The sequence below is a fragment of the Amphiura filiformis genome, chromosome 14 (assembly GCF_039555335.1).
Source record: "Amphiura filiformis chromosome 14, Afil_fr2py, whole genome shotgun sequence".
NCBI lineage: Eukaryota > Metazoa > Echinodermata > Ophiuroidea > Amphilepidida > Amphiuridae > Amphiura > Amphiura filiformis.
Window position 1 is genome coordinate 10,992,870 of NC_092641.1, and position 24,668 is coordinate 11,017,537.

The 24,668-nt window shown below is 38.6% G+C and overlaps 1 protein-coding gene across 1 annotated transcript in view; it reads left to right on the plus strand.

Annotated features, from left to right (window-relative positions):
- The window catches only part of LOC140169188 (multiple epidermal growth factor-like domains protein 8), a 47,538-nt gene that overhangs the window by 20,669 nt on the left and 2,201 nt on the right, over positions 1 to 24,668 (plus strand). Inside the window, exons 18-40 of the mRNA XM_072192446.1 lie at positions 172 to 420; positions 1,092 to 1,249; positions 1,862 to 2,072; positions 2,894 to 3,113; positions 3,942 to 4,080; positions 4,919 to 5,133; positions 5,981 to 6,240; positions 6,422 to 6,614; positions 7,383 to 7,557; positions 8,712 to 8,875; positions 9,331 to 9,475; positions 9,876 to 10,134; positions 10,857 to 10,995; positions 11,899 to 12,103; positions 13,042 to 13,262; positions 14,397 to 14,655; positions 15,937 to 16,129; positions 18,187 to 18,382; positions 19,262 to 19,426; positions 20,144 to 20,286; positions 20,726 to 20,870; positions 21,822 to 21,930; positions 22,831 to 23,717. Of these exons, the coding sequence (XP_072048547.1) occupies positions 172 to 420; positions 1,092 to 1,249; positions 1,862 to 2,072; positions 2,894 to 3,113; positions 3,942 to 4,080; positions 4,919 to 5,133; positions 5,981 to 6,240; positions 6,422 to 6,614; positions 7,383 to 7,557; positions 8,712 to 8,875; positions 9,331 to 9,475; positions 9,876 to 10,134; positions 10,857 to 10,995; positions 11,899 to 12,103; positions 13,042 to 13,262; positions 14,397 to 14,655; positions 15,937 to 16,129; positions 18,187 to 18,382; positions 19,262 to 19,426; positions 20,144 to 20,286; positions 20,726 to 20,870; positions 21,822 to 21,930; positions 22,831 to 23,717 (5,050 nt within the window). The remainder of the gene's footprint in view (positions 1 to 171; positions 421 to 1,091; positions 1,250 to 1,861; positions 2,073 to 2,893; positions 3,114 to 3,941; positions 4,081 to 4,918; positions 5,134 to 5,980; positions 6,241 to 6,421; positions 6,615 to 7,382; positions 7,558 to 8,711; positions 8,876 to 9,330; positions 9,476 to 9,875; positions 10,135 to 10,856; positions 10,996 to 11,898; positions 12,104 to 13,041; positions 13,263 to 14,396; positions 14,656 to 15,936; positions 16,130 to 18,186; positions 18,383 to 19,261; positions 19,427 to 20,143; positions 20,287 to 20,725; positions 20,871 to 21,821; positions 21,931 to 22,830; positions 23,718 to 24,668) is intronic.

The following is a 24,668-nucleotide window of genomic DNA, read 5'->3' on the forward strand; positions in this document are numbered from 1 at the left end:
AGAGTAAATCCCCTGCCCTCTATTAATTACGCAGACGTGATCCAGTAACCTTAATCTCCCACACATAAGGGGTGTAAGGATTTCAACTGGAATAGCCCATTTATCGTGTTTTCATGTCATTTTAAATATAATATACAACATACAAAATCTGACACTTGTATTATTTCACAGCTGCCATAGTGGAGACTTCCAAGGCCCCGCTGTGAACATCACATGCAGCGCCCTCGTTGGTGTACAATACAACCGCTCCTTATCAGACCCTGCTGATTGGTCGTACAGGAGTTGTCCGGATGTAGAAGAATGCCGTTTGGAGTTGGACGATTGTCACGCTAATGCCACATGCATTAACACGCCAGAGTCATATCAATGTGAATGTAAACAAGGATTTGTGGGAAATGGAAAAACAGTGTGCAATAAAACGTAAGTGTGGTATTTCTTGCAAATAATAATAACAAAAAAAGGAAGCTGATGCATCATTGTAGTGTAAAATATTGATTCAGTTGGGTTTTTTTCTCCTATAAATAATATCTACATTTCCAGTAAAAAAAGACATAGTAGGTCCGTATGCACAAAAGAGTTTAGACCAGGTCTAACTTTAGACCCGGTCTAAGTAAAATTTAGTTCCATCAGGAATGGTCCTTTACTCTTATTTCCTTCCTAGATTAGCGAGCAAATTCTAAAGATTTAAATGCAAAGTTCAAAAATAATGCAAAACAACTTATGTAAAGGAAAATGTCCTTTCTCCTGGGACTAAATTCCACTTAAACTAGGTCTAACTTTAGACCCGGTCTAACTCTTTTCTGCATATGGACCCTGGGGTTTACCCTGTGACCAAATAATTTTGTCACAGTAATTAAGATTTGGTTCAAGAGGTTTGTCTAATACCGAGAAAAAAATACCTTAGTTGGCATACCGACATATAGATAATGAACACTGCCATGATCTACAACAATGTTTGCAAGCTTGCATGTGCTCACCCCATTGAGATGCCTGTTCTACGTCTCGTTTCTAACTATATATTGCTGGGTAGGTTCTAAATAAATCTTTTATCCATTATAAAATTCTGTTATCTAAAAACTTTTATGATTCAGGTGTTTCCATGAATGTGTACATGGACACTGCAGCGGACCACCAAATTATGAGTGCATATGTGACATAGGCTGGACAGGGGTAAACTGCTCAACAGATTGCGGATGTAACTATCATAGTACTTGCGTCAACGGGATAGGACAGTGTGATGATTGCCAACGTAAGTAATGCAGCGAATGAATCGCATTAATCCCTCATTATAGAGGTTGCGCATGAAATTATTGATTGGCTCCAAACAAAGGATTTGAACTGGTGTCCTTCACCGTAATCATGGCGCAGTGCAGTCCATTCCATCAAATGTTGTCATCAACCTATTTGATCGTAGTGCATTTGTTATGTGTGTAAGACGAACTGTCACGGTAGATTGTAATCATGCTTTTGTTTTTATGCATTTGAGTAGTACGCCTTATTTACGGTATGATACGTCATATATGCACAACCTCTATTAGATTAGAGACCATGGTGGCCGAACAGAACAGGCTCCAACTCATAATCGAAAGGTTGCGGGTTCGAGCTCAGCGACGCCATCATGTTGTGCCCTTGAGTAAGGCACTATCTCAGTTATACCCTCTCCACCCAGGTGTATAAATGGGTACTGGTATTCTTAGATTCTGGGAGGGTAACAGACACGCGATGGAGGATGTGTGGCAACAGCAACATTCCACAGTGGAGTCTGGCCTAATCGCCAACCTAATTTTATTATATTTTTTTTTTTAATGTGATCTAATTTAGTGTGAACTTACACCCTTTGTGTTGTGAATTATATTTGTAGATTGGACCATGGGTGAACACTGTGAACTGTGCCAACCTGGTAGCTATGGTAACGCTACCAATAGCCCTGGCTGCCAGGAATGCCAGTGTAATGGACATGGCGATGCCTCAATGGGAAGGTGTGATAATATTACAGGGATATGTTATTGTATGGAGAACACACAGGGCGACTACTGTGATGCGTGTATGGAAGGTTTCTATGGGGACCCAAGGTAAAAGGAAGTAATGTTAGGAAAATAACAGAACAATAAGCTGTATCTCAAAAGATCTAAGTAGAAAAAATATTAAGACAACAAATGGTCTGTAAAATGTTTGAAAAAATTCAGAAAATCAACTTTTCATTATTGTTTAGGTTAAAAGAAAACTACAGATTTTTAAAGTTGTTACATAAAAGTTGAAACAGTGCCACTCAAACAGAACTAAATGCAGCAACATATCAAATTATCAGTGAGAGATTGGAACCAAAGAGCACTGACTCCGCCATGCTTACATGTCACTTATGAAGGGTAAATAGTGTACATCAGGCACAAAAAGAAACTCGTCAGTTATATTCATCCTTGCTGTTCAATTTTAACTTGATAATTTTGGATTATTCTGAAATTGGACTTTGCTTTCACGAACAGGGTGTCAAATGAGAAAGAAAAGTCCAATTAACAAAATGTATATTTCAGAATAATCCAAAATGATCAAGTTATTGAACAGCAAGGATGACTATAACTGATGAGTTTCTTTTTGTGCCTGGTGTACATCCTTTGTAATGGACTTTAACTTGAAGATGCAAATTACTGTTTGATATCTGGCTTTTGTTATTTAAATGACGTACAATATTTTGGTGACCAAGCGAGACAAACCATGATGGCGGATTTACCATAGCATTACACAAGGAGAAAGTCCTTTTTCGTTGAGTATAACCTCTATGGTGAAGTATGACCTTGTATGTACAGGCCTTTGGATTCCGAATGAAGGGTTTAATGGGATTCACATTACTGTTACTCATTCACTTTGAAAACACTATTTTATTTCTTTAACACAGAAACAACGAACATTGCTACCGTGAATGCGAAGGGAGAATGATCCTTTCCGACGTGACGTCATCTGCTCTAGGATCTCACAACGGAACCGGTGTTGAGGATCCCGAGAAAGTGTACTGCTTGTGGATACTCACCGTGTATAACAATCTAACTGATCCGCTGCCAGTGGATCCTATTCCTAGTATTAGTTTCACTGTGAATACCATTCACACTGCTTGTGGGGTGAGTATGAGCTTGATATATTTAAGGCCTGGCAAAAAAGGCAATTTTTAAGGCCAAAAAACATGCCTTGATTCATCAAAATCCAAGAAAATTTGGGATTTCCCTCCCAAGAAATGATTTTTTTCTTTATTTATTCATATATTTTTTTAAATGTTTAAAAAAAAAAATTTCGCGCATTTGAAGAGTCCTGCCAATTGCCAATCACCAAAAATTTTGTTTGTTTTAAAAATGGGCAGAGTTATAATTTGTATTCACTTCATAAAAAAATTGATACAAAACCAATGTATTTGAAAAATTGCTTTTTCAAATTTTTTGTAATTGACAAATTCCTACCCAAACGTGGGATTTGGGGTACGAAAAGTGCATTTTTTTTTTTGCCAGGCTTAAGGTATTTTGTGTTTTTAGTGTGGGATGAGGATCCAGTTTTAAGTTTCTGCAGTGTAATAGTAAAACTTCTTTTGTACCAATGGATTCTATATCAGGCTCAGATATGCCAGTTTTCCAAATTAATTAAAAACTCTGATGAATTTGTGCATTTTTCTGATTTTTAACCTACAAATAAATTTTGAAGTACATCCATGCTGCGTGTGTGTGAGTATAAGGGTGGTAATTATTTGGATGCCTATGGTCTAATAAACCCAAAAAAGAGGATGTTGTAAACATAATAAAATATAATTCTGCACATATAGACTACTTCATATTTAGGAAAATTGGGAAATAATAAGTAATACAAATTCAAAAGTCAGATGGTCAATTTTTTAGATTATATTATTACAGTGTTGGTCACAGTTTGAATGATAATTGATTGTGAAATATAATTTTTTTCAGAGAGACTATGTGTATGTATATGACGGTTTGCCAGATGACATGTTAGTAGATGCTCCATCTTTCATCACAGAGGGAAGGTCACTGGGGTCATTCTGTGGTCAGGCTCAGTTAGAAACACCTACAGTAGTAGCTACATCAGGTAAGAAAGCTAATGCACCTTGCAACCCTGGCCCCTGGGTACCTGGGCACTCATCAGGGCATATTGAGGACTTGACCAGTAAAAACGGGCCCCTATGGATGGGAAGTGTTTGGATTGCTCGCATCCAAACACTTTACTTGGAAAACCACTTTTATCACCTACTATGCGTGCCGACGTAGCAACCTTGTCTTCTAACCCTATGGATGGGAATTTGTATGGGGGCTAGGGCAGTGACTTGTCAATGGCAATTTGGGCAGGGAACATTAGCAGGGATCTTGTCAGGGACTTGGGAAATTGGCAAGACCTTTGGTGTTGGGGCCGGGACTTGGTCGGCACCTGGACGGGTGTGTGAAAAGTACATAACTTGAGTATTTGATATTGAGTCTTAATTTGGGCTTGCAGCACATTTAAAGTCATAATGTACGATCTTATAATATGAATTTGGTTAATTTTTTTCAAACCTGATTTTTTGGCATATTTGTAATGTTTACACATGTCACAACTTGCACCCAAATGGAATCAGCCATATTTGCTGTGTTTGTAGGTTAACAGAGCAAAGTTTCGACATAAAGTCATAATTCAAGAAATTACGACTTTATGTCCTCCCATAGAACTGCGTGTTAAACGGTCAAAATAACAAGCAGTGTTTCTTTCACTTTACCTTGTTATTTCAGCTAAAAATGGACAGAAACCATTCCCGATAATTATAACTAGTATTATTTCAGCATTTTGAGTATATAATGACAAATTTAAAATTTGAAGGAAATTGTACATTAAGCCTTTAAAAGAAAAGTTACTGTAATAATTCTATACTATATTGTTGTTTTCCCATAACCAGGAATCCTGACTGTGGTGTTCCAAGCAAATGTATCGGATCCATATGTGACCACAGGATTCACGGCGGTCTATCAGGTCAACAGCTGTCCCGATAGTTGCCTTGGCAACAGACAATGTGACGTAAGCAACGGGTGTGTTTGTAAAGCAGGCTACCGTGGAGAGGATTGTGAAACCCAAATCTGTCCTGATGATTGCGGAACTGGGACTTGTGATCAGGTATGATATTAACTTGTGAATTAGAAGCAAACTTTGGGATGGATTTCACAGAATGAATTTATTGGGCTATTCCAGTTGAAATCCACATTCCCCTATTGAAGACATGACCATAATCTCCAAAAAAGGGGTGTACATTTTACATGGGGTCACCCATTCAGGTAATCCCATTTGAAATTCACACCCCCTGTGTGAAAGATTAAGGTCATGTCTTCCATAGGGTGTGTGTGGCTCTCAACTTGAATAGCCCATGTCCTTCACCTTGGGAGATAAATCAGAATCATTTAGATTCAACAAGGTCGCAACCGAAGTGCGGCTTCTCTCAGCACTAAAATTGTAATTATCTCCTAACAGGTGGAGTGAAGCAAATGAGGTAAAGCACCTTGCCCAAATGTACAACATGTTGACGCTGCAGAGATTAACCCAAACTTTGAGCTACCCCATGATTATATGTGATGCGATCAAGCAAAATCAGTCGGAACTCGGAAATATTAAATTTTCAGTTTCCTATAGGATAGTAAAAGGCATTGACAAAGCTGCATTTTGCAGCAAACCACGTTGAAATTGAACAACCAGTTCCAAAGATATGAGCAATTAAAGAGTTTCTAAAACAAAAGGAAACACAAGGAAATCTTACCTTTGTTTGGCTATATCTCAAAATCGATATTTCCGAGTTCTGACTGATTTTGCTTGGATCGCATCACATATGTCAAGTTTTTACCGCTGCGCCACTGCTCACAATGTTTCGACCTTCATACTCTTAGAGACAGTTTATATTTGTATACTAGTACATAACTATGAGATCAAAGTGTTTGAACATTCTATTTGATTTGTCATTTGTTCTATACAGGAGCTAGGCCTTTGTGATTGCCCATTTGGTCACATCGGTCCCAGTTGTCAGTACCCATACATCGAGCCTCTCCTGCAGGGTGTTTGGACCACCCTGTATGATCCATCTCTTCACACGACCACAGGCAACACACCTAGTGAACTTGTCACAGCACCTTTAGAGCGTATGGGCCATAGCATGGTCGTTGCCGAGTTGGATAGTAAGCTGTGGATGTTTGGTGGTTATTCTCAGGACCAAGGGCCTCTTAACGACATATGGAGGTAGGTTGCTTTTGTTTTTTTAAATTTCATTCAAGCTAAGAAAAGTGCAAAAACTACATAATATTAAAGTGAGGTCAACATCTTCACTTTAAGTGCTAAAAACAATGTATCTATGGTTAACCCTGGCATTCATGTTACATTTTTTGTAGTAATAATCAACTTTGGATCCATTTCATTACAGCTATGACCTACGCATTGGTCAGTGGCAGCAAATCACCCCCATCGGCAATCTCATCCCCAAGGCACGTCACTTCCATGCAGCAGCCTTTGTGGAGCCAAGTTCTATGTTCTTAGTTGGTGGATTGACGGACACTGGGGTTGAGGATGATTTCTGGGAGTTCAATGTGACCAGAAAGAATTGGACACAAATCACAGTAAGTTGAAAGAAACAAAAATCACAGGAGTGTAATGATGTATGATGAGAAATGGGTTATTCCAGTTGAAACCCATACACCCCCTATGTAAGACATGACCTTTATCTCCCACACAGGGGTGTAGATTCCAAATGGAGTCACCCGTTCAGTTAACCCCATCTGAAATTCACACTTAATAAACTTCTTTCTTGATATATGGAGAAGTTAGGACAGTTCACTTCATTACCATCGAGCTTACAAAGCCAGGGACTTTGAAACTCAGCAAATCAAACATTGGGTTTGATATTTAGGCATTTTGCAAAACATACAAAACCACTCTCACTGTTTTGGACCTGTAAGACCCCTTTTCATTCATTCATTCATATTTTATTTTCATCAATCATCAAAATGCATGTAATACATAAACACCCCTTTCAAACTATGATAAAATTATGGTCAGGGTACCAGTAGATCTTAGCTGCCTCTCTAATGGGTTATTCCATTTAAGATTTTGGAAATATCTGGCACAGGGGAAGTATGAATTTCAGATAGAATTAACCCATTTAGCTGCTCCATTTGAATTTCATACACCCTCTGAGAAAGATTCAACCTGAATCTTCCCCTGAGGGAGAGTAGATTTCAAACGGAGCTGCAAATGTGTTAATTCCATTTGAAATTCATACTCCTCCTGTGGCAGATATTTTCAAACTCTTCCACAGTGGTAGTATGTGTATTTTAAATGGAATAGTTCAATATTTTTAATTTCTGTATTAATATTTCCCTTTGCAGGGATTCAAGAATTTCCCTCACGTGGCTGGCCACACCCTCACTGTGGTGAGCAACCAACGCCTTGTGCTGATTGGAGGATACTCACCCGAAGATGGTCTGCTGCATGCCGTTGTTGAATACAATATAATTACGGGACTCTGGGAGGCCATACCGACAACTGGCACTCCACCTACTGGTAAGTATGGGTGCACAACTTGTCAGCGCCAAATAGTCATAACTAAAACAAGAAAAAGCGCAATGATTTATAGCGCTATACACAGGAACAATGCCTACATGTTGATCCACAAGCCGCGGCACTCTTTACAGGTTTTTGCTGACCACTACATCCGCACATCAATCATAAACCATTAAATTAACAACTCATGGACTGCGCTGCTATAGAAGCGCACACCCTAGACATTCCACAATTGACCATCACAGCCAGGATCAGCTCCCCGAGTTTCGTACGGGTTACAACAAAGACAATTAGCAGTAAGTTCCTTGTCCAGGGGAATTTCAAGTTAAATCAATTTTCCACTATGGTGCAGAGATTTAAACAATGATACACTTGGTTATTTTGCAAGTAGATTAAGAGTTGAGATGCAAAACCAGATAAACACCATTTTCAAACTCAGTTGTAAAAGCCGATAAATACCAGTTTCAAACTTTTTGAGGCTACCAACATCTGCTCTGTAATGCTAGTTTGGAAATGACACACTACTTCAAAATTGAATTTGTGAGATTATGATCAAAAGTAGCACATCGACACTGGGCGGAAAAAAACCTCATATGTACTTTTTGCCCTTGAACATGGATAAGGGCAAACCATAAAGCTTTATCCATTTTCAAGGGCCAATAAATATGAGGTGTTTCCTGGATGTACTTTTGGCCCTTGAACATGGATGAAGCAACCTCTACAATATAAAGTCTACACCTACAAGGCTTTATCCATGTTCAAGGGCCAAAAGTACATATGAGGTTTATCCCACCCAGTGACGACATATATTCTTATTAGGCAAAAAAAAAATTGTTTGCTTGCCCTTTAGTGGGATTTTGGGGTAGGTCGGTAGGTCAGAAAAATATATATTTTTTAATGACTGGTTTCTTACGCAATATACATATCATAGAAATGGATTCAATTGGAATGACTGAATACTGACAGGCATAAGATGCAAAGTTAATTGGAAACATGGATGCGGAATGGACAGTAGTCTCACCCCATACTGATCTATGGGTCATTGTGATTCATATTTTTTTGGTGTTAAGCTTCCAATGTAAGGTAGGAAACATCATCGGACCACCTGCCTAATAGGAATGTCACACTGTCTCCTTGTTGTTTGTTTCATACAGGTTTATATGGACACACTACAGTGTGGCACCAGGAGTCAGGATCACTGTTTGTGTATGGTGGATATAGGTTCCATCTAGATAGTATACGCATATCGGACAAGTTGTATTCACTTAACTATGCTGCCAAAGAATGGAGTATGATTCCACCTGAGGCCTACTACAAGGTAAGTAGAGTTGCTATAGAGTATCTACCTGAGGCCTACTACAAGGTAAGTAGAGTTGCTATAGAGTATCCACCTGAGGCCTACTACAAGGTAATGTAGAGTTGCTATGGAGTATGATTCCACCTGAAGCCAACAACAAGATAATGTAGAGTTGCTGTGGCTGGAAATTCATATTCAAGATTATTGTAATTTTTTCAGGTCTCAAAAGTCATAGAACTAATTTTCCCATGTATGGTAAACCACTGAGTCGATTCTACTTGAGTTTGCTCTTTATTAATTAAAGTTATATGTGATTCTAAAGGGGCTGGGCGGTTTCTCTGATGTAAGAATCTGGACATGTTTGATCTCTAGAACAAGCGACCAAGTAGACCACCCTGCTAATCCTTCAGTCTGTTTGTCTGTTAGATTCATTAAGGACTCAGTGACTTTACCTCTCCCTCATTTATATCTTTCAGCCTGAGCCACGTATGTTCCATACAGCCGTTGCTACTTCACAGTACATGGTGGTAGTAGGAGGTGGTACCCCTACATACAACTTCACAAACACGGTATTGGCGTACAGATTTGACTGCAACAAATGGCTCAACATGACCAATGAAGGTATGGGTTAGAAATTTTGAAAATTGAGTTATGATCATTTCTAACTTGCTTAATGATTGTGCTTCTGTGACATGATCTGATCAAGTTGGCAGTAATGAAATAGAAATTATACGGAAAAATGAGGAGCACAAACAATAAAAAAAACATTAGAGTAATGGACATATAAAAAGTTTGTAATTTTTTATATGTCCATTTTAAAAAAAAAAAACACTATCTTTGCCGCCTAACTAACAAAGAATTGTCCTCGCAATGGGTCAGAACATGAAAACAAGGTATCATGGCATTAAAAAAACCGTATAAATAGTAAAGGCAGATAATGGAGAGGTCCGTATAAAAGAGGTATAGATAAGAGAGGTTGGACTGTGTTAAAGAAAAAAACTTACCTTTGTTGTCCCAACAGAATTAGTGGTGGGTGCGATTCCTAGTCCAGCTTCATCCCAGGCTGCTGTAGCCATGGACGATACGGTATACCTGTACGGCGGCACCAATGGCCAAGTCCTGGGTGATCTCAGGAAGCTGACACTACCAGAAGACTTGTGCAGCACCCGGACCACTACCACTGATTGCCGTAGTCTGCTGGGTTGTGGGGCATGCGTGGTGGCTAATGATACAAGCAAACTGGTATTTTGTCGCTCCAATGCTGATGCTAACTTGAGCAGGTGAGAAATTTTGTAAGAAGTTAAGAAAGAACTGGATCTGAAATTATTATTTGTAGCAGTTGTACAACATAGTAAAGGTGTACCTTACAGATTAGCCTAAGTCACATATGGGCTCCTTTGCCTTACAAGCTGTATCAAAATGATTGGTACCCATCAGTTTTGATTGATAATAGATGACCCTGTCACATCAAAATTCAACATAAGATCCAAATAATTTGTTGATTAATTGTAAAACATGTCATAAACTATACATTCTGGACATTTCAAGAGTATCCAATGTTATGTATGGAAGAGGCATGCTTCTCAATAAACTTCAAAATTTATGGGTACCAATCAATTTAGTACACCCTGTATGGTAAATTTCACATACAAAATAGAGAGCTCCCTCCTCAGAAAATCCCAATAAGAATCATGGAGATACTAAGTTGTGCTTATCTCACTGAATAGATTCATCAAGTTTGTAGATATACATTAAGGAAAATTTTCATTGAAACAAAACCAAATAATTTACTCACTATTGACGGTTTCGCCTTTGTGCTTATCTATGATGACACTTGCCCACGTATGCAGTTCAGATGTCATTGACGGACCTTACATGTGTCAAAAACAATAGGCAAGGGGGAGGGACATGTGTATACTGTTGAAGTACTGTTTATTTGATAGCAACTTTATGGTGTGCTCTTTGCAAGACTTACCAAGTTTTGTTTCTGTGTTTATTTCAGCTATTGTACCGCAGGTAACACACTTATGAATGGCAATGTATGTGACGCCAAGAGAGTTGTTGAAGACCGGCCATGTGGACAGCATACATTATGTAGTGAGTGTGTGATGACACATCCGTCTCACCCTGGGGCAACACAGGTAATACTGATTGCATGTGCATTTGTTTAATGTAAATAAAGTCTGCAAAAGTTTATGTACCATGTTATTTACCCTTGTCTCTCTAAGGTCACATTGCATACACGTATGCAGGTGTGGTTCTTATGAGAGTATGCCATCGAATGCGGTCAGCGGCAGCCCTGGTAGCCTCAGTGATGCTCAGGCCTGTGATAATTTTGATGTCATCAAGCCAGCTCGCTGCTTGAGCGAGCATTTACCCTTGTATTATATCCTAAACAAAGGCAGATATGTCATAATACCAGACACCAAGAGCTTCTTCTTTTAGCTCTAATTTAAGACCTCATACGTCAAAATCAGTAAAGAAATAAAGCCACAATGATCCAAAACCCAAGGAAGATGCAAATTCAAAAGGTACAGTTTTGCTCAGTTACATGCCATTGTACACAAAGCGTTCTCAAACAAGAAAACTAGCGCTGTGCTTCCATTGATTAGAACATGAAAATGCAATCTTTAATTCTCAACCAATTTCAACAAGTGAGATTTTATATCATAACTAAAGGGTACAGGAATTGGCTGCTGGTTTTAATTTTGACATATGTATTTTTGTTTAGGATATACAGGGGTGAGCATAACTGGTACCTTAATTCTTTTGCTTACTGTACATTGACATGCATAATTCAGATTTGTTATTCATAATGTTGGTAAAATCTCAAAAAGTTAATGCTTGACTGGTGCTTGTGCATTAGACACTTCAACATCTCAGGTCACATGCACAGATTTGTTTAATTTGTAAAATTTAAACCTAGTTGTCATAGTATATAGAAAGTAAAAATGCTATGAATTGAGATGGTACACCTTGATGGACATTTGATGTGGTATCTGACACAATATAAATGACAATTGATTGATTGATTCTTATTTCAGACTTGTAAGTGGTGTTCCAATTGTCCAGAGGGAAAATGCATCGCAGGTGATGCGGACTGCCAGACGGAACACGATTGTCAGATGGACTCACAACGGGAGATCGTCTCAGCAGGACAGTGTGCAGAGTTGGCCTGCGAGGCGTCGGATTGTGAGAAATGCACTGCAAGTGAGGACTGCATATGGACTAAGCAGTTTATGAGAACAAGTAGGTTAAACTCAAATGTGTTGATATGATATGATTTTATTAACCTGCACAACATCGCGACCAAACGGCCGAATTGCATTATACAAGAGACAATAAACAAATATTATGAAAGAAATCAATTACACATAATTATAAAGCAAAAAAAGAAAAAAAGGCAACTTGGCATGGAAAAACAGCAGAGATATGCAAAAGGGTAAATGGGAAGCCACCAGCACACAAGCTACTACTGCTTATTCAACAGATTAATGTATAGTAGGGAATGGGGCTTTCAGCAAATCTGCTTGTGGAGATATGGGCTGCATTTCTCAGCTGTCTTCCATGGACTTCACTTCTACTAGGAGGGAGCAACATGTTGTCAAGAATAACTTGCATTTGATAAAATTGCCAAATTTGCCAAAATTGTGTAGTATGATGATAGCTCCATAAGGCATGTTAAAATTGGTACATATAGAATTTTTTAACATTTTGATATTCGGTATTTTCATGAAGTAAAAGGGGAATTAAGGAATCTTATTTTAAGAAAAGTACTCTTTATTACATTTTGGATCCCAATGGAATTTCCGAAAGTCAGAGATATGCTGGATCCACCTCAAATCTGGATAGCATCATGTCTGTAACAGAAATGTTACTTAATGCAACAAAAAGAAGTGGTGTTCTATGGGCAAACAGACTTTCTAAGTAGGTTCGATCAGTCAGGATTTTTCATCGGGAAGAGGCTAAATTAGCCAAAAAAAAACAAAGAAAAAAAACCAAACAAAATTGCTGGAAAAGTCTGAATTTTTTTGCAAACATTTGGAAAATTTCTTCAAAAACATTCATTTAAAATCAATCAATCCACTTTTTATCTAAAAGAAAAGAATCCCCAAATGCAAAATGGATTTTTTATGTTGTAATATTAATAATTTTATGTTTGACATCAAATTTATTATTTGTCACAGGTGAAACACGCCGGATGCTGAACTCCAAGCCTGTGTACGACTGGAACTGCTTCAACCAAGCTTTGCTTCGAGTGGCCCCGGCAAACTACGATATCCAACGAGTGCCTCCAGATTTGTGCCCTATTCCATGTCATCAGTATACTTCATGTGGTGATTGCTTAGACTCAGTAGGGGCTGATGGCGGGTGGCAGGAATGTATGTGGAGCGCTAGTTTGAGAAAGGTTAGTTGAAAGTTGCACAAGAAGTAAGTTTTTAAGTTGGGCACGATGAACCTGTTGTAAAAATCGTGTTCACTGTGTCTCAAAGTATGGGAAAGAAAGCTGAAAGGCCTGCTCTGACTATATGTGACCGGCTACCACAAAATGACTTTTTAAGTCGTAAGTTAGTAGTTTTGAGTCCCCTGGCTGCTGAATTGATGTTCTTTGTTTGCTGCGCACCTGCACATGTATGCCAGAAGTATGTCTTTGTAAATGGGGCATTCTGTATGCCAGGGGCAAGTCCTTTGTGAATGGGACACAACCCGGGGGGGGGGTACTCAAGTTTGGTTTTGGTAGGGATGTGCCGCTGAGATTTTGGAAGTAGACCCATAAATATACCAATTTTATGCCGGATTTATCCAAAATTGTCTTAGTTTTTACAAATTTTCCCAAAATTTTGGGAAAATTTTGGCTAGATTAAGGAAAATTGGGCTGTTTTCCGAAAAAATTGAGAAAATTTTGAAAAAAGGACCCATTCATATACCAAAATAGGCTTTGAAAAAGGGGTCATTGATATACCAGAAGGCTGAAAATGCTACCCATGTTTGTGGCACGTCCCCGTATGGTCATTTGTATTGAGTACCCCCCCCCCCCCCGGGACACAACATACACAATAGGGCATTCACAAAGGACATGCTACTGGCTTGTATGTGTGCATCAAACAAAGAACATCAACTTAGCAGCCAGGAGGTCTCAAAATTACCAATTTACAACTTAAAACTCATTTTGTGGGAGCAGGTCACATATTGTTGACACCCTCAGGTATAATACTGGACTTCTCATGACCTCTGGACATAATTATAGCAATGCAAAGCAAAGTGCTGTGGAGGGTCACCAAAGGTGCAGAGTACTACTCTCCTAAAATCAGGCTAAAGTTTACGGGGTTTATACATAAAAATTGTTTAGCCTATTTTGCTGTCTATGCCATCGAAGTGATAATTCTCTAGTTTGTTTACATTTGAAGCGGCAATTCTTAGATTTTAAAGTGAAATTCTTTCCAAGCATGCCATAAATGTGATAACTCTGAAGTGACATTTTGTTGAAAATTTTACGAAGTAAGATTTGATTTGATATATTTATATTTTTTCCTTCCCGCAGTGTATGTCACCAACGTACATGCCTCTTGCGTGTGCGAGCGGCGAATGCGGACCGCTCTACAACGGAACCAGCACAGCATGCCCTACCCCATGCTACCTCAATATTCAGTGTGCTCACTGCCTCAAACAACCAGGGTGTGGATGGTGTGGCGTGAACAACAACAACGGGACGGGAGTGTGTATGGAAGGCGGATTGCATGGCCCGTTGGATGGTTTGTGCACAGCACAGAATGTCAGCCTTAAGTATCAGTCTATGCCAGGTAAGTTACTATGGGTTTATGGTGTATTGCATAGGGTTAACATTTATGAAAACTTGATTTAAGATGACTATAGTAACATCAATTGGGTAGTTGTATTTTAATTGAGTGACTTTGACCCCACTCGCCATGTAGAGAGTTCCCGCCCTTTGGATATGTGGGCCAATATTGTCAGTTAAAAAAAATACAAAATGCATCATTCAGTCCTAATATTTCACAGGGATAATGAGAAAAATGTAGGTGATTAAAGTCTTATTAAGTGGCATGGTCAAATTTTTTTTATATCTTAGATTGAGGCCTACCATGAAAACAAAATGTTTCTAAAGTTTATATTGTATTAAGAGAAGCAAAAATGCCCCATAGGATAAACATACTTATGGTTGTGGTTACCACGGTTCACCACACTTTTGTTCACAAAATCTAAATGAAACATATCTTGGACGATAAATTTTACTGGGGCAATGATAATGTTGAGCTTTCTTTTGATACCAAAATCTCAGTTTTGGTGACGAAAAATGGGGGGTGGGATGAGGCTGTCGATCAGGGTACACCACCATTAAGGGCTGGGGTATGAACGTTTGGACAGTATTTATTGTGGGACATTGGAGCACATCAGACATATCGAATTGCATTCTGAATACGAAGAATGGCCTTCTGATATCAAATAATTTTGATTTTTGAAATTGCAATGTAATACACATTTTATGGCAAATCATTAAAATTGATATTTTTGATATTTAACAGTACTCAAGTAAACTTTATAAATCTGATGATTTCTACCTAAAGTGTATGTAGGTGGGATGAAAACCCGACGATCAATTGAAAATTTTGACCTTTCATTATTGAAGATATGGATTTTTTCCCAAAACACCCACAAAAAAATTAGGTCTTTTGGTGAAAAATCCATATCTTCAATATGAAAGGTCAAAATTTTCAATTGATCGTCGGCTTTTCCTCCCAGCTACATACACTTTAAGAAAATATCATTAAATTTATAAAATTTACTTTGAGGACTGTTATATCTCCAAAATGTGAAAAATATCAAATTTTAATAATTTGTCATAAAATTTGTATTATATCGTGAATTTCATAAAATGAAAATTATTTGATATCAGAAAGACATTCTTCGTATTCAGAATGCAATTCGACAGGTCTGATGTGCTCTCATGTCCCACAAAAATGCTGTTTAAACGCTCAAAACGCTCATTCCAGTTCCCTTAAATTAGTCAAAAAATAATTGAGGAAGAAAATTTAGCTAACATATATTCACATTTTTGTACACAGCGGCCATCAACAGTCACATTGCCAGCTTGCTGACCGCCAGTAAACCGGGCACTGAACCCGACTGGACATTCGTGTCCTGCCCACCGGAGAATGAATGTTTGAATGGTCATCATGACTGTATGGAGAACGAGGATTGTCATAATACGCCGGAGTCGTATGAGTGTCGCTGTAAACCGGGATACGAAAGACAGGAGTAAGTTTATATAGATCCATAGATGCAAACAGCCCTCAAATTGGGCTATTGCCTTTGAAATCCACACACCCCCGATGGCAGACATGACCTCAATCTCCCACACAGGGGGTGTAGATTTTAAATAGAATTGTCGTACAAGTTCCTCATTTCAGTCCAGTCCACACATCAATCTTTAATCCTATTGTTGAAGAGGATAATAAGCTTATACTTATAGTAAATAGCTTTAGTCTTTGTTTGCTATGGATAAAGCTTGTTCAAGTGGTGGGTTAACCAACAATTAACAATGAGAGGACATTCCTGAACCTCGTTGACTTGGGGATGATTTGAAGTGACCGCCAATTATCACAATTTAATATTTGATACCAGCATGATGTAGAAAAAGAGAAATATTGTAGCACCAAAATAATGTACCCTTTTACTGAAGGAGCAAAGTTGAACAAGCCATAACTCCGCTTTTGGATATCGTTTGAAGTTAAATGATATATCATTGTAAAGCTTATGATATATATTTTCTAAACACGGAAGAAAACAAAATTGACCAGGGGCCGACTTTACAAGCGTTTCGATGTGGATAGTCACATATGACTAGCATTCCACTGGTACTCTTTAACTTTGCATTGGGTATAGCAATTCTTGGAATAAAAAAAAAATTGATTCAAATAAATACAATCTGATTTAAATTTAAAAAAATCAGATTTTTTTTAATTAAAAAAAAATCAACAATCCTGGGCCCAATCAGACAAAGGTCTACTGCTGTAGCTGACCTTCACTAGAGGTTGTGTACAGTCAGCGAGGCTGTCAATATCCCAGCCATTAAAACTTGGCATTTTCTAGTTAGCTGTATTTTATTTGCAGCTGAAAAGTTTAACTATGATATCCGAAGTCCTCCAAATCTTTAAAATCTATTTCCCTCTCGTTCGTGATAAATAAGCCTATACTCAAGATTTTGAATGCTTAGACTTGTGCCAAGTCTTACAATTTTGTCACTGCAATAAAATGTAAGAAAACATGCAAAATTGCATGTTTTTGGAACATTTTACCTCAAATTGCAAAAATATTAAAATTTGACTTATATAGCCAGTTAGGACTAACTAAAGGATTAGGATTTAACTATGTTTCATTCTACAGAACTTGGTAATATTTTTTACTCCCAAATGTATGTAGTCATGAGTCAGTCTGGCCAGGTTTGTTGATATGGTGGTCAGTCTGGCCAAGGGGTTGACAGTGATTCGCCGATTCTCCAAATTTGCACGCTACGGTATGCTATACAGAAGTTGCCGGGAATCACAAATTTGGTACCAGCATGGGCGCCGCCATCTTGGGAAAAGGGGGCAGCACCCCCAAACGCACCCAGCACCATGACTGCGCGTAACAGTACGCGTTCCCGACTGTCAATCATCAAGGGTCAATCACCTCGAGCTTGACAACGATATCTGAATAGACTATTGCCAAGTCTTACGTGTAGGCGCGAAATTAAGGTTAATTTTTGTGATTGAAACAGTATATTTCTTGTATAAATCTTGGTCTGGAGAGTGGGATTGTTGGTCGATTTGATGTATTTAATAAATTAAGTTAATGGATGCGCTAAAAATATTATTAAAAGTATTAAAACAGCTATTCAACATTTGAAAAAATACGCTGTTGCAGGCTTGAAAAGGTCTAACGTTGCAGCAAGCCGTGATTTTCATGGGTAATTTTATTTCTTGAACGCGGAGCACGGGCGCGATGCAGCCGGTAGCAATCGCGGTAGTGTTCCAGGCCTACGCGATGGCAGGGTAATGGCGGCATCCATAGTTTTATTACATTTATCCTCGAGTGATGCTTCCCAATCTTTATTTATTCCCTGGTCTGGCTGGGACTGACACTGACTGTCCAGCACTAAAAAAAGAAATTAAAAAAAAAAGATTTTGCCCAGAGCCAGCACTCTAATTGGATATTAAAATTAGCGGGCATTCAACTTCCACTAGCTATAACCCTCGGTCTGAAAAATTAAAATCTGCAAACTGGATGCTTAATACTATGTATGCTATGCTCTCTTGTTTTTGTTCTTTTCGCAGTGTTGTTACTGGCGTATGTAAACCAGTGTGCACACCAGCATGTATTCATGGAGAGTGCACTGAACCCACTGTCTGCCAATGTCTGTTTGGTTACGTGGGAGCTGATTGCAGTGTAGCTTGTCAGTGTAACGGACACAGTGAATGCGCCAACATCAGTACTACCGATGTGTGCTTGCAATGCAGGAATAATACTATAGTAAGTTTGGAGTCAAGAGGGTTTGATAACTTTGTGTGTTTATAACCATTGAGGTGTAGGGCATGAATTTTAATTGTTGAGGATAACGAGAGGGTTTGGCAACTTTGTGTGTTTATAACCATTGCGATATAGGACATGAATTTTAATTGTTGTGGATGAGCATTTATTAGTTTGTTTGTTTATAATAGGTGAAAAGTATTCGTTTTTTGTTACTGCATACATTAATAAAGTCCAAAGTTAAAGCTTGGTAAATTCACATAAGTGTGCGCCAGTCAGGCATTACACAACGCTATACACAGTGTTATTTACGAGTCTCTACACCGTGTTGTTTATGAGTCTCATTTTTTCGCAAAATATAAGCCGAACAAACTATACCAGCATGCTGTGCAAAAAAGTGCTTTTTTTGGCTAGAAGCCTTAAACTGATCAAAAAGTATGGCTGTGATACAAATGTCTGATTGTCCGTGATAGAAGAATGCAGAAATTGATACGTATTGTTTCCTTGTTGACTGACCATACAGGTCTAGAGCCCTTTGCACATGGTCCATTGATGGGTGATTTACTAATGTTGCCCCTGTGCCTGGCAAATATCTAATACCTAATTCGCTGTCGTAGTGCACGTTACAATATGACCGTTGCTAGGCCAACTGGATCACGCTTTCTTTGTTACTTTGATCACAACACAAAGCCTATGGCATATCAAAATTCGGAACAGGTGTATGAGCCCATGCTTGGAGCAGTAACCAATGGTTACTAACGTGCACTACGACAGCGAATTGATCAGGCTTTGGAGACCTTCACAGTTAGCTCACAAGGGGGTATACAAAGCAGTTATTGTACTATAAACTAAAATGTCTTTTTCTCTTTCATATTGAAATAGGGTACGAATTGCGAGTTTTGTCTGCCGTTATTTGTAGGAAATGCAACCAATGGTGGTACGTGCAAGGCATGCTCAGAGATTTGCCATAGCAACACAGAGATTTGCCTATCGGAGGTGGATTTCAACTATTCTGTGGCGGCTAATTACGACTTGATGACAGACAATGTGAGTGTATATGTATTGTTTTTGAAGTATTTGTTTATTACATTTGGCATTAAGCACAGGCAGAACACAATATTACTAAATTAAGGGATATATGTGACACGATCTGGTCCATGGGGGCCAAAGGAGGCATTTTTGAAAATTGAGTTACTGTAATTATTACATCATACATACAATAGGCTATCATTCTCTGAAAACACCAAAGGTCTAGCATACTTGGTTCTAAAGTTATGAAATTTTTTGATGTCTATTTTCTTATGTATTTTATTGTTTTTGACTCCATATTTTTACCTTTATCTCAGTTTCAAATTTGCCGCCTTTGGCCCCCATGGACCAGATCGTGTCACATATATGGTGTGACCCCCCTAACAATAGTACTAAATTAAGGGAAGCCGTACATAGAGAGCAAATAAAAATTAAACTGAAGGGAAAACAAGACAAACAGATAAAAAGAAGGGAAGCAATCAAAAGCTTTGTCTGCAACAAGATGGAACAGACAACATGTTCAGGTAACTCAACAACTTGGGTCCAAGATGGAAGCGACTTCTTCGAAAAAATTTGGGGCAGCTGAAAGGTGGGTAAAGAGCACAGGAATGGTTACATCTCGTTGGAACGTGAGTGAGGTGTGAGCAGATGAAAGGACAGAGAGAATTTTATGTCCTTTTTCATAGACAAAAAGGAGTTTAAACTATATTATATAAATCACATTATCGTTTGTAGGTGGCGCAATACTTCCCTCGTGGTCCGGTACATGATGCCAGCACAGTCTGCGTTAAGTGTGGCAATTTCAGCGCCGGGAGGACGTGCGACACGTGTATCGATGGATATTTCAAAGACGAAAGAGGAAATGGTGAATGTAAAAGGTAAGTCAATCACTCTATCTGTGAATGTGTAGACATACTGTACGGCTGGGGTATTTTAGCGGTGTTAATTTTTTGTGATTTTAAGGGTGATCTTAACCCTGGCATTATGGAAACTTTTGGGCCTCATTACTGCTAATTTGTTGGTCTGAAGAATATAAAAGTATACATTTTTAGAATGGCCAAGACTTAATGAATTCAACTGCGAGGTCCAACCAATTTGGGCCAAAATGCAAATTTTGCATGACCTTAATCTTCCACACAGGGAGTGTGAATTTCAAATGGGGTTACCTGAATGGGCAACTCCATTTGTCTCCCATAGGGGTGTATGGATTTCAACTGGAATAACCCAATCTGGTTAAGTGGGGGTGAGTGTGTGGAGTTGGCATAGTGCACAATAAATCACTAACGTTTTTTTGAAAAAATTATTTTTCCACCACAGGTGCCAGTGCAATGGGCATTGGGACACATGCGACAAAGAGACGGGACTGAAGTGCCAATGCCAGAATAACACTGCAACGCCAACATGCCCATCAACCGGCACCTCTGATACCAACAAATACACAGAGCCTTGCTGGGAACATCAGGTGAGTATAGTGTGATGATGCCTGTTGAAGAGATGGTTCTGTTTTTTTTCATGTTGAGTATATCTAGGCATTAATCAAGGAGATAACACTGACAAAACTTTGGCCAGGCACAAGTTACCTGGTAAATGAAGGGGTCGCCGTAGATAGCAATTTTTACAGGACAGTCAAGTGTAGCCAACAATCGGGCTTATTACCCTGATCGGAGCCGACTGTAACCATGGGTCATCTGCCCCGCCTTTACCAGATGAGCCACGGGGAGAGCAAATAAGAATTTATTTTTGTCCTGCGGGGAATTGAACCCGGGACCTCTCGCACCAAAGGCAAAGACCTTAACCAGTGTGCCACGCTGTTATAGGCAAGCATCTGCAACAGGGGGTGTGCATACTGCTTGTGCATTCCGATGATTGGTTAATTACATAATATTTTCCTCAAGTAACCAATGAAAGCTCCCAACAATTTTCAGTTTAGTCCCATTCAGCCGTACTCAATATTCTTACCATATCTCTGATTAACTTATTTCTCATATTTGTGTCATTTCTCCCACATGATTTGAGGGATTTCAATTGGGGCATAACTACCCTTGGGTACAATGTCATGTGTGATGTCAATAGATGTGAGGTCAAAGGTTATTTAGAGGTCATTTTACAAATATGTTTTTCATAAACTTGCTTTTGTGATCTTGTAATTTGCGAGCGATTATGTTTTTCAAAGTTAATTGGTCCGAGTTAATCAATTTGAAACTCATACTCCCCCTGTATTATGGCTTTGCCTATATCTTCCACAAGTGGTGTGAGTATTTCAAATGGAAGTTACCCGATTGTCTATTGTATTCAAAATTCATACTCCCCCTGTGGAAGACTTGACTAAATCTTCCACAGGGGTAGTATGGATTTTAAATGGAATAGCCCAATTACTAATCTACTTGTTTTAAATATTTTGTGTCACTTTTAGTGTTCTACCTGTAAAGAACTCTTCGCTGGAACTCCTACAGAAGGACGGCAATGTTACAGGCAGATGCATGTGGAACAGGACAACTGCTTTGAACCAATAACACAAAATAGTATGTATTACTACATCTCATAAATATTCATGAGATGATCATGCCAATTCATTGGCCAGTCAATTGCTTTGAACCAATAACACAAAATAGTATGTATTATTACATCTCATAAATATTCATGAGATGATCATGCCAATTCATTGGTCAGTCAATTGCTTTGAACCAATAACACAAAATAGTATGTATTATTACATCTCATAAATATTCATGAGATGATCATGCCAATTCATTGGCCAGTCAATTGCTTTGAACCAATAACACAAAATAGTATGTATTATTACATCTCATAAATATTCATGAGCTAACCATGCCAATTCATTGGTCAGTCACAAACAACACAGACTATTTCCTCGATTGTTATTTTTGACCATATTCCAGCAACCTCATCCCCATAGTCAAAAGACTAAGTAATACAAATGTGACACAATCTTGTCCATGGAAAACAACAAAATACATAAGAAAATAGACATCACAAAAAACTGTTGATTCGTTAAATCAAGAAATGCACTGCAGCTGAATGGAGTTATCTTCACATTTTTTTTTGCTTTAAACAATTTTTTCCCTTTTTCATATGAAAAAATACCTAATGAGAATTTTCTGGAATTTTTTTATTATATTAGGTAATGAAGAAAAAATGTCTCATGGGCAAGACCGACCCAGATTTTCTGTTTTTTGGGAGAATTGTTGCCAAAATCATTTAAAATCAGCCATTTAAAAAAATCTGAACATTTTACACAATTTTTCCATATTTTCAAACTTTCGGTGATATTCTGGGGTTATTTTAACATCCAGGAAAAATATCCTGCCCATCTGACCCTCCTTGAAAAGCCCATCCCCTTGTAAAACAGTTTTTTCTGTTGCCTTATTCACATTGTTCATTTCTTTGCTATTCCATTCCAGATTGTCCGCTAGATGCTGGTGCAACTCTACCACAAGGCCGAAGCTCATTTTTCTATGTCCAACCAAAGTATACCAACCTTGACATACGGCTCACAGTCGACGTCACCGTCGGTGCTCTCGATGTCTTCCTCACGTACGATGAAAGCGTCTTCCGCGTCTTTGTCAACCAAACCTCAGGGGTGCATACCATTGATTACAACCCGGACCTTCAGTATTTGGATGTGGAGAGACGCGAAAAGCGCGACATTTTCGGGCAATCCGATTTTAGGAACGACAGGCAACGCCGCTCAAGTCAGCTCGTCGATCCCGATGCCCAAGAACTAAACACAGGCACAACAGAAGAACCCGTAGTGCTGCAGGTCGTTGAAACGCTAGCCAAGGGTATCAACACTTTTGTGACCGTAGAAAATGGACATTTTATATCGGTGGTGAAAAGTTTGCGCAACCGACTCGTTGTGTCACTCCCGCATCAGTTTCATCAACTGAAAACCAAAAAGTTTTATATTGCCCTCCTGAGCCACGGCACGGAGTGGAGCAATGCTACGCAGGGTATAATGTACTTCCGCCAGGACCAGCCACAAATTGACTTATTTGTATTCTTCTCTGTATTTTTATCGTGCTTCTTTTTATTCCTCGCTGTGCTTGTGGTTGCCTGGAAAATCAAAGTAGGATTTGAAGCACGTAACGATAGACGAATGAGGGCACTAGAGATGGAGCATAGAGCTAGTCGTCCCTTCGGTAAAGTGATGGTGTATATTGATAATCATCAGCCTAATCCTGGACAGACTCATAAGAGGCATAGTAATAGGTTAACATCAAGGCTAGGAAGGAGTGGTAGTAGTTTGAGTGGGAGTGCAGAGCATACACAGAACTCAGCAGCACACAAGGTGAGCATTTCCCCATCTAAATACTATATGTGACCCGGCAGCACAAACGAGCCGTAAATTCCCTAAATTGTATTCTGAGTTATGGTGTAAAATGTGTACGAAGATCGTATTCATCGGTAACTTAAGCTGGCGCGACATCTGTCTTATTTTGATAGTCACAACACCAATCAATAATCCTATTATTGAAGTGGATAATAAGCTTCTACCTTAGATGGCTATAGAACTTTTAATAGCTCTGGTCTTTGTTTGCTTTTGCTAAATCCTTTTCAAGTGGTGGGTTACCAGGCATTGTATTTTGTATAGGTATGCATAACCAACAATTAACAATGAGAGAACCTTCTTAAACCTCGTTGACTTGGGGATGATTTGAAATGACCGCCAATTATGACTGTTTGATATTTATTGCCAGCAATGTGGAAAAAGAGACACACATAGAAACGAAACAAGCTATAATTTTATTGAAGGAGCAAAGTTTAACTAACCATAACTCCGCTTCTGGATATCGTTTGAAGTCAAATGATATACCATTTTTAAGTTTATGAAGTTTACAAAATAAAACAAAATTGACCGGGGGAGGAATTTACGGCTCATTCGCCGTGGACGGTCACATATAGCATGAAATTTCATGTATGTAAATATATTTTCTTCATATAGACCTTGATGTAAATATACATATTTGTGAAAATTTCATGTCGCAGATACATGGGTTCTTTCCTAAAAGGGAGAGAACAACTGTTTCTATATTATGCCTTTAAAAGGTGTAGAAACATGTCGGGAAAAACGTTCATGTTGCACAATTTTTACATCACATGATTAGAAAATCTAAAGGTTTTGAAATATATAATGAGGGGGGGGGGGTCAAACATATTTTGGTTCAGTCCAAAGTGCTGTACAAGCAATTTTTGGCAGATTACTTTGAGAATTCACCATTCCAGGTACACATAATTGCAT